This window comes from Oryctolagus cuniculus, chromosome 6 (assembly GCF_051225735.1).
Source record: "Oryctolagus cuniculus isolate XC-2025 breed Fujian yellow rabbit chromosome 6, ASM5122573v1, whole genome shotgun sequence".
NCBI lineage: Eukaryota > Metazoa > Chordata > Mammalia > Lagomorpha > Leporidae > Oryctolagus > Oryctolagus cuniculus.
Genome location: NC_142872.1, coordinates 92,336,504 through 92,347,317, shown reverse-complemented (window position 1 = coordinate 92,347,317; position 10,814 = coordinate 92,336,504). Strand labels below are relative to the sequence as shown.

The 10,814-nt window shown below is 40.3% G+C and overlaps 1 protein-coding gene across 1 annotated transcript in view; it reads right to left on the bottom strand.

Annotated features, from left to right (window-relative positions):
- Nucleotides 1-676: 676 nt before the first annotated feature.
- DNAJC5B (DnaJ heat shock protein family (Hsp40) member C5 beta) overlaps nt 677-10,814 on the bottom strand; it is a 56,804-nt gene continuing 46,666 nt past the window's right edge. The window contains exon 5 of the mRNA XM_051843820.3: nt 677-2,445. Within this exon, the coding sequence (XP_051699780.1) occupies nt 2,351-2,445 (95 nt within the window). The 3' untranslated portion in view covers nt 677-2,350. The remainder of the gene's footprint in view (nt 2,446-10,814) is intronic.

The window sequence follows — 10,814 nt, the reverse complement described above, 5'->3', positions numbered from 1 at the left end:
GAGCTGTCCATTTGACACTGCATGACTCCTGCTCAGGCTCATGGCCAGCCTTCTTTCCTTGATGCTTCCATTCTAAGCTGCTTATGGAGTCAGAATGACTGCAGGCGATTCTGGATGGCAGCTCCCATTGACCTCCCCCCACACCCCCCGCCCCCGGCTACTTAAGCGGCCTCCTCTCGCTGTAGCTGAAAGCGTTCTGTAGAATTCACTGTCTCTCACAGGCATTCACATACTTGCATTTGCCCCACATCATTGTAGCCAGAAACCAGGCCTTTGTGAGAGATGCTGACCACCACTCCTCCAGGGGTTTGATTCCCCACCTCTGATCCTGATTCTGATTCATGTCCTGTTCTCATCTTAATCACTCTTGCACCAGCATCCTGGGTGAGCTGGGAATGGAAGTAAAAAATTCCATGTGAAACAGAAAAATGAGGTCTGGGAGTGAAAGAGGAAAGGAGCTTTGTGATTTTAAAGTTGCTATTCAAAAATAGGTCTGACATAATACTTAGAAAGACTGTAGGAAAGAGACATAGTGGCTTAAATTGTCCACAGGCTGGGCTATTTATTTTATCCTTTCCTCCAAGTGGAAAGTAGCTTTTGGTTATTGAGGTTATTGATACTGGGTGTCTATATGGGCCTTGTAGGTAAGTTTATATGAAGGTGCTTCAAAATGTTAGTGTAAAATGGAATTAAAGTTTATTTTGGTGTAAAAATAATTTTTAAATCCATACATACATTTTCCATATATGCCTTTTCCTGAACCTTTTGAAGACCCTGGTATGTAAGGATTTCAAACATTTGTACACTAAAAGGTATCTTTCAGTTTTGTTTTCCATAAATTTGTGAAGTACGCTCATAAAGAAGACGTGTTACATTTGTCTGTATGTATCAACATATACAGTTTTCACCCAAAACTAACTTAACGTTTGTGAAACACTTGACTTCAGAATTCCTTCACCTCAGCTATCTCATCTGGTCTCATAGCAACTTGAAGGTGGTCAGGGCAGACATGCAAACAGGGTCATATTTCACTTGATCATAGGGGTAGTTAAGTTACTGAGAACTTACATAGAACCAGGCTTCTTGACTAGCAAAACAAGGCTCTTTCTATTTGATATATAGAAAAAAATCCCAGTAGCTCAAGAATTAGCACAGAGTTTTAATGGCTTCAAAACTATAAGAGAAATAACTAATTCTCACTAACAGTATATATTTAGCAGCAATTGACTGTAGTTTGGTATGGAAGGGGATAAAAAAGAAAAAGGAAGATGGCATTTCATGCAATATTATATAAAAATATAACAAAGTCTTGAAAGTGCAATATTATATAAAGAACTAAGAAAGACCTAGGAAACACAAACATCTTTGCTGCTGTACTATTGCAGAAATAGCACATGGTTTCTAGTACGTGAGGAATTTAAGAATCAAACGAGCAGAGATGACCTCAGAGCTTAAATTGCCCAGTATCCTGAGCTCAGCATTTTCTAATCAATGTAATTAATTTCACCAAAATAATATATCTTTAAATGTAAATTTAGACTATAGAATTTAGAATTCTACCCCTACCTCATGTATTTCTTTTACTCAGTATGGCTAATCTGGACCACTTAAAATATTTTACTAAAAAATGATCAATGCATGTTTTTGGGACAGGTTCTAGCTCAGAATAATTTTGGAATCTCTTATAAGATTTAATCAGGTTGAAGTTATTTTTTTAAAGTCAATCTAAAAGTACACATAAAACCTGTTTCTTCCTGGTTTTACTTGTCACTTTTCAGTAAATGTCAATTTTCAATCTTCCAAAGACAACTTAAAGCAATGTGATTTGTCTTTTTTAAACCTAATTGTCCTTTCTTGCTTTTTGAAATGTTTCTATAACCATGGTGAATATTGACAAAGAACTCCACACACACACACACAAATCCTCCTAAATGCTCATGTCTATTTTGCTGATGATTTGTGGCTGATATGAATACTGCAATTAGATAAGTGGATGAAAAGTGGCTTCTTTTTTGGGTACAACTTTAGTCTGTGAGAAGTGAGGTCTGGGCACACATAAAGGACAAGCTCATAAAAGCTTCCTAATGCCACTGTCTTACCTCATGTAAGGAGCATAAAACAGCTCTTTGGGCCTTTATTCATCACAATTGAATATGTTTCATTAGAAATTCTACTCAAGAAGAAAGACTGCCTACTGAGAAAATTATATACCAATCATCTTTCCCTAACATAAAAATAAAATACAAATGTGGAAAAGTTCACAGCATCTCATTGCCCCTCCTTCTCCATGATCACCTGGAGACATGGCTGAACCAAGAGGAGGTAGTGTGGACCCTCAATGGGCTCAATATCAAGAGTCTGTGCAGTAGCTTCGAGGTCCTTCTTTGATTAGCTGTGTTTTCTCATTTGCGTTTGTGGGCTGGAGAACAACCGGAAAGTCCATATCTAAAAACAAGGAAAGCAAAACAATGAACATAATCTTATCACATGACAGTCCTTTTAATGGGGTAAATGATAGGTATTTTTGTTGAAATGAGTTTGCAAAATGAATTCAAATATATTAAAACAGCTACTCTTTCAAGGACTTCAAAAGGAAGGAGGCACTATACCATTACTCTTCATTCAAGTTCTATCAGTTACAGAATTTTTAGACCAAAGCACTAAACCCAGCTTTCACCTTCAGGATACTTGCTGAACCTAGTGTACTTGAACAAGTGTTCAGCATCTTATGGGGAGCGAGACAGGGCTATCTCACATGCTTGTGCAGTTGGTCACTGCACAGCTCCATGGGGTGGCTTTCAATGTATGCATCTATATGAAAAACATATGTGAAAGCTACCCCCTAGAGTTCTGTGGTATGCAGCTGCATATATGGCCCTCACTGGAGCAGAGTCAAAATCTAGGGTTTGCTTAGTTGGAGAGCCCAATAGGAAGCTGTCCACTTAAAGCTAGTGCCCAAAATGGTTATGCTCTCTCTAAATCACTATACTCCTAAATTTTCAAGGAAACTTGTTAGCTTTGAATTTTGGTTCCCAGTTGAGGAAGCTACCTGAAATATGTTTAATGGTAAGTTGATAAGCACACAAGTTGGCAGAGCAAGTTTGCAATACCTGTGTGTTCTAAGAAACCTCAAGGTGATCTGAAGAGATTATCCAGAATGTAATAGGGACAAAGAGAAAATATTAAAGAGGTTAAGAGACATGAAGGATAGAGTAATAATGTCTAACATAACTCATATGACTTTCAGAAAGAAATGAAAAAAGAAGAGAGGCAATATTTGAAGGTTTGATGTTAATGAATTTTATAAATGGATAAAAGATACCAATTGGTTTGATGGTTGTGAATTTTCTAAAATTGATGAAAGACATCAGTTTATATATATATATATGTAAAACATATTATATAGGAACTATATCTTTAGTAAAAAATCAAATAAATGACAAATAAATGGAGAGATACATCATATATTAATAGTTCTTTTTAACTAATCCATGGAGTCACAGTCATTCTTACCAAAATCCAAAAAGATTTTGCTTAAAGAAGTTTTGTTCAAGAACTTGACAAAGCTGATTGTGAAATTTAAATAGGAAAGTAGAAGACCAAAGATGTCTGAGACCCTTCTGAAGAACAAATTAGGAGGGCTTGCCTAAGCAGATACCAGAATTTTTATAAATGAACGTGCTGCCGCATACAGATGGACAGAATGAGCAAGGGACCAGAACAGAAAGCCCAGAAATGGGGCAGCTTCCTATACCAGCTTTCTGCTACTGTGCTGGGAAGCAGGAGGTAATGACCCAAGCACTTGGGTACCTGCCGCTCAGAGGAAGACCCAGACTGAGCTTCAGATTCCTGGCTGGCTAAAGATTGGCCCAGCCCTGGCTGTTGCAGGGCATTTGGGGGAGTGAACCTGAAAATGAAAGATCTCTCTTTATCCTTCTCTCTCCCTGTCTCTCGCTCTTTCTCTTTCTTTTAGATAAATTGAATAAATACATAAGTAAACATCTAAGAGAAAGCCCAGATACTATTATATATATATATATTGAATATGAGACTGTATCAAAATAAAGATTGGAAATCATTGTGCTGAGAGAATTTGTTTTTTATCTGAAAAAAAAAAAAACTGAAATAAGAACCCTATATCATTTCACATGTAAAAATCAACTGCAGATGGCAAAACACTTGCATGTGAAAAGCAAAACTATAAAACTCTAAGAAGACCATAAGGGAGAACACCACTGTGTCCTTGAGATTCAGAAAGCTTTCTTAAAACACAAAAATCATTACACATAAAGACAAGATTGCAAATTTGAACACATTAAAATTAAGGACTTTGATTCATCAGAAGACTCCATAAAAAAATGAAATACCAAGTCGCAGACTGGAAGGATGCATTCTAAATAAACTTGAATGATAAAGAATTAATAACCAGAATATTTTCAAAAACGATAGGGAAAAACAAATGATATAATTAAAATCTTAAAAAAAATTCAATTGACATTTCATAGAGGAAGAAACCCAAATGACCAATAAACCCACGAAAAGGCATCCAACCTTACTAGTAACCAAGGAGATGAAAGCTAGAACCACAGTTGTATATTATTTTCCACCTACTAGATTGGCCCACATCTGCAGTCTGGTGATGCCAAGTGTCACCAAGCATGAGGAACAAGAAGAATGATCATTAATTGTAGTGCGAATGTAGCTGCAATAATTTTGCAGACCTCCTTGGTATTATCTAATAAAATGTAGATGTCAAAGATTCCTTTAACTAAGGAATCGTACCCCTGTGTATGTACTTAGAGAAATTCTTGCACTCATGCACTAAGAGACAAGTAAAAGAACATTCATAGCAGCTCTGTTTGCAGTGGCAAAAAGTGAAAACTGCTCAAATATTGGTCAGTAGTAGAGTGGATAAATAAATGATGGGATGTTATCACAGAATATTATACAATAATGAAAATAAATGCCAGCCACAATGTGGATGAATCACAGAAACACAATATTGAATAAAAAAAATCAAGTTGGCCGGCGCCGCGGCTCACTAGGCTAATCCTCCGCCTAGCGGCGCCGGCACACCGGGTTCTAGTCCCGGTCGGGGCGCCGGATTCTGTCCCGGTTGCCCCTCTTCCAGGCCAGCCCTCTGCTGTGGCCAGGGAGTGCAGTGGAGGATGGCCCAGGTGCTCGGGCCCTGCACCCCATGGGAGACCAGGAAAAGCACCTGGCTCCTGGCTCCTGCCATCGGATCAGCGCGGTGCGCCGGCCGCAGCGCGCCGGCCGCGGCGGCCATTGGAGGGTGAACCAACGGCAAAGGAAGACCTTTCTCTCTGTCTCTCTCTCTCACTGTCCACTCTGCCTGTCAAAAAAAAAAAAAAAAAAAAATCAAGTTGTACAAAGCCAGTATTATTAAATTTGGAATAAATATATTAAATTAAAATGTATGTTTTTGTAATACTATAAATAATAAAAAGAAATAATTACAGATGATTCAACATGATTACTTCTGAGGAGGGAAAAGCAAACAATTCTAACAGTAATGGTAAGATGTAGAAAGTCAGGTCATAAAATTCGTATCTGGTTAATATTTAACAAAAACAGTAACAGGAGTGGGCCCTTATCCTGGCAGCCCTGATACCACATCTCACAGCAGAGTGCCCAGATTCATTACCTTGTTCTGGCTCCTGACTGTAGCTCCCCACCAGTGCAAACCCTGGAAGGCAGTGAATTGCTCAAATAGTTGGGTTCCTGCCACCCACAAGGGAGACCCTGATTGAATACCTATATCTTGGCTTTGGTGCTAGTGCAGCCCTGGCTATTGTGGGCATCTGGCATTTTTCATCCTCAGTAACTTTTTTTTTTTTTTTTTTTTTTTTGACACGCAGAGTAGACAGTGAGAGAGAGACAGAAAGGTCATCCTTTTGCCGTTGGTTCACCCTCCAATGGCCGCCGCGGACGGCGCACTGCGGCCGGCATATCGTACTGATCCGAAGGCAGGAGCCAGGTGCTTCTCCTGATCTCCCATGCAGGTGCAGGACCCAAGGACTTGGGCCATCCTCCACTGCACTCCCTGGCCACAGCAGAGAGCTGGCCTGGAAGAGGGGCAACCGGGACAGAATCCGGTGCCCTGACCAGGACTAGCACCTGGTGTGCTGGCGCCGCAAGGCGGAGGATTAGCCTAGTGAGCCGCGGCGCTGGCCCCCTCAGTGGCCTTAAGTTGCATTAAATTTATTATACTAAGCTTATATTCACATAAAGCTCTGGCTCCACCCATTCTTCCTCACTCCACCCTGTTTCATCTCAATCTGTATACCTTCTGAATTAGTGGAGTACAAATTTAAAACCAATACAGCAGATGGGAGCATGTGTTTCTTTCTCTCTCTCTCCTCTCCCCCCACCAATAAATAAGATAAATAAATAAAACAAATAAAAGATTTATTTTTCACTTGCATCCACGTCAGGCCTCCTAGTGTTCAATTTGCCAACCCCTGTGCTGCTTCTTTGTCAGACTTATTATTTTGTAAATTAACTAGTTCTTTGCTTGATTATTTGTTTACTATTTGTGTCCCTGTGTCTGCTGCTAGATTGTAAGATGCAAAGATACCAGAGCCATCCTTTTTTTTTTTTTTTTTGACAGGCAGAGTGGACAGTGAGAGAGAGAGACAGAGAGAAAGGTCTTCCTTTGCCGTTGGTTCACCCTCCAGTGGCCGCCGCGGCCGGCGCACCGCTGATCCAATGGCAGGAACCAGGTACTTATCCTGGTCTCCCATGGGGTGCAGGGCCCAAGGACTTGAGCCATCCTCCACTGCACTCCCTGGCCACAGCAGAGAGCTGGCCTGGAATAGGGACAACTGGGACAGAATCTGGCACCCCGACTGGGACTAGAACCTGGTGTGCTGGCGCTGCAAGGCGGAGGATTAGCCTAGTGAGCCGCGACGCTGGCCTTATCCTTCTTTTCTTTAGCCCTCAGCATAGTGTCAGGCAAATATTAAGTGTTCAATAAATGTTTGTTGTTGACATACTGTCTCAACAGACCAGCCTAGTAAATTTCTTCACTGAACACTGGCAGTCAAAAACCAAAGAAACTTCGGATCCACTTTGAGCTGCTTATTTGGGGAGCGTTCTGAGCTGACTCATCTGTCCTACTGTCCTGGCCTGGGGATTTGATGATGCTTGCTTGATATTTTCATATATAGAAGAAGCAAAGGGCTGTGGACTAGCTACAGGAATTATTTTTCAAGTATTATTTTTAGAAATTGACTCATTTTAATTGGAGGACAGGGTTGGAAAGGAGATTGAGTAGAGGTTGGCAAAAGAGAAAGGTTGAATTTAGTCTCTTCCTTCTTGCCTTTTTCTTGGGGAGTAAGAGGTGTTGAATGCTCAACAGCAAACATGTTATAAATGTCTCTGTAACTTGGCCAAGAGCAAGAGCCATATGGCCTCTTTAGCTCAGTGGTTGTGAACTTATTTGGGTTTTTTCCAGGTGAGTGGCAGGAGCAGTTAAGCAATCAATAGATTTTTCTGTGCATTGACTCTCACATTTTTAGATCCAAGGTCAACACCATAAAATCCCCTCCTCCAGATACGTTATTCCTCTTCCTTCAAAAACAAGGTGAGGTGCAAGGGGAATTATGACTCCACAAAACATTTTTAAGGTTTATAGGTGGGAGTTGTGGCTGGATTTCATTCCATTGCCTTACGCTTGAAAGAAACAAAATGAATTTAGCTCTAGTAATTTTGGCTTGTTTTGCCAGGATGGAAAATTCACATAAAGCTCTGGCTCCACCCACTCTTCCTCACTCCACCCTGTTTCATCTCAATTAGCTTCCTCTTCCCTAGAGGCAGGCATTTTTTCCCCCTATTTCTTGCCAATGACTATTGGCTTCCCTGTTCTCTTAAGCATCCTTATCTCATGTAGATTTTAAAATAAATGTAAAGGTAGATAATAGTTCCTTCAAGGAAAATTTTTGTTGACAAGAGTCATTAAGCTTGAAATTCAGATTTATAATCCATATAGGGAAATATTCTCAATGCAATAAGGCAAGGAAACGAAACAGAAGGTATACAGATTGGAATGGAATGGACTCCTCAGATTACTTCCAACTCTAAAACTTACAATTTTATGATCAGAGTCAATATCAGAATTAAAAATCCCTTTAGTGAGAATGTGTCTGCCATTTTTAAATTCACTTTCATTAAAAGAAAAGTCTGAAAGCCCTAATGTACTACCAGTGCTTCAGATAGCCTCAAATCTGCTTATTATTTATCATAACAGTAATTTGATATCTGAGTAACTAGAAGTGTCTTTCATTCAAGTATATTTCTTAAAATAATTTTCAAGTGGGTTTTCTTCTTTTACAGACTGGATTAGGCCATTGCCAATTTATGTGACCATTGTCCAGAAAGCATAGTCTTCAGAAAGAATATTCTTTTTCATACTTACCAGCCTTAAATTGCATTAATTTTACTATATTAAATCTGAATGAGTGGAGAATAAATCTACAGCCAAAACAATTAACTTCAAATAAAGCATAGATTCTCATAATTAAATGTCAGACTAAAGAAGGGGTTAAGACTTATTGTAGAGTGTATACAATTTAAGCTTCAGGAACTCTCACCTGCACAGATCTGTTGGGGCTCTAACAATGTGTTCCACATTTTTTGTAGCTTGACAAAATAAGATATCTTGGCCACAAACTGAAAAATAAAAATCTCTCTCCACACTGGATTTTCCTGCAACATATTTCTTTTCTAGATGAGTGGCAACAGAGAGCTATGGACGTTTTGAGGGTTCAGCTAAGAGGTAATGGAGTAGTGGGAGTTTTGCCTAGCAGTTAAGATGCCTGTGTCCCACATCAGAATGCCTGGCCTGGGTTTAATTCCCAGCTCTAGCTTCTGATTCCAGCTTCCTGGAAATGCAGACCTTGGGAGACAGCGATGATGACTCAAGCTATTGGATGCCTACCACCCATGTGCAATACCTAGATTACATTTCTGGATATCAGCCCTACCAGTTGGGGAAATTTGGCAGGGGTGGGGAGGGGTGTGAACTAGTGGTTAGAAACTCTGTCTTGGCCAGTGCCGTGGCTCACTTGGCTAATCCTCCACCTGCAGTACCAGCACCCTGGTTTCTAGTCCCGGTTGTGGCACCTTATTCTGTTCCGGTTGCTCCTCTTCTGTGTCCAGCTCTCTGCTGTGGCCCAGGAAGGCAGTGGAGGATGGCCCAAGTGCTTGGACCCTGCACCTGCATGGGAGACCAGGAGGAAGCACCTGGCTCCTGGCTTCGGATTGCCAGCGGCTTTGGGTGGTGAACCAAAGGAAAAGGAAGACCTTTCTCTCTGTCGTGCGCTCTCTCTCTCACTGTTTAACTCTGCCTGTCAAAAAAAGAAAAAAAGAAACTCTCTGTCTCTTTCTGCCTCTTGAATAAAGAAAGAGGCAATAGAGTTGGTGACAGATTGTGTTTGAGTTTAGTGGGATATGTTTTTATGGTTTGCAGCAACTATTATGATTATTATTAGTCATATGGGTATAAGAATGGCCTTAGGAACATCCCTATAGCTCACTATGCCAATTCACTTGCTGAGGGGACATGAAGATCCAGACCAGAGGTGGTATCACACAATATGAATGTGTCCAGTGGACTCTGACTCTAGAGGGGTCATAAGGAGAAGAAATAAGGTATGAAATATAGTAAAAAATGGATTGTGGAAAGTTCTTCCAGATCTTGGGACATTCAAAATGTTCACAGAAAATGCACATTGTGAAAAAACTGGGCATGGATTTCAGATTTTTTCCATACTAAATAAGTTGATCTTTTTACTCAGTTATTGCACAAACTTTTGAAGTAGCCAGGTATATTACATCAACAATAGTTTTCCTTAATTTAGCAACAATCCTTAAAAATTTAGACATTATCAATGAGTTATAAAACTGAAAGAAACTTTTCTAATTTGCCCATAATAAAAAAATTCTAATCACATATACTGTGGGCCCGTCCTGTGAGGCTCACACTGTTGGGATGGTGGGGCGACAGCATTCTTTGGCAAGAAGCACTGGAGACAGTTTCGGTGAACATGTCTGTTAATTAGCAGTTAGGCATAAGCTTTTATAGGGCAGGCAAAGGGGAGTAGCTAGCTCAGGGTAGTTAACACTAATTCTATAGTATAAACCAATGCTGATGCCGTTATGCTTCTCCAATCAGCTTGAAAGTCACATAGACCACATAGCCCACATAGCCTTCCAGGTGGTCTTATGGGTCTGGGCCATATCCAGGAGCTGTTTATCTAGCTGACAACTACAAGGCCCCTCAACAGGAAGTGGGGGTGGGGGAAATATGCTTGGGGCCCCTGCCACCTACCAACAGTCAGGTCATATGTGAGTCTCAGTGTGCTGAGTCCTCAACCAGGGTTTTTCCCTGGGGGCATCGTATGCCCTCTTGACCTTCTGCATAGGCCAGGCAGGCAGCCTTCCAGCCAGGTACAGGATCACCCACAACAAACTAAAGGAAAAGCATGATTGTTTTTCTATTTTTCTAGAAAGAGATATTAGATTGTTGTTATTATTATTGGAAGAGGCAACCAATGAATATTCAGTCACAGAGCATTAGAAGAAAAGTACTATACAGTTGTGCCAGACATGTAATTAACTAATTACTGTTTTTCCAGATTTTGTGATATTTATGGTATTTCTCATTTTTTTTAAAAAAGATTTATTTACTTATTTGAAAGGCAGAGTTACAGAGAGCAGGAGAGACACAGAAAAAGAGATCTTCCAAGCACTGACTCATTCCCCAATTGGCTGCATGGCTAGAGCTGGGCTAG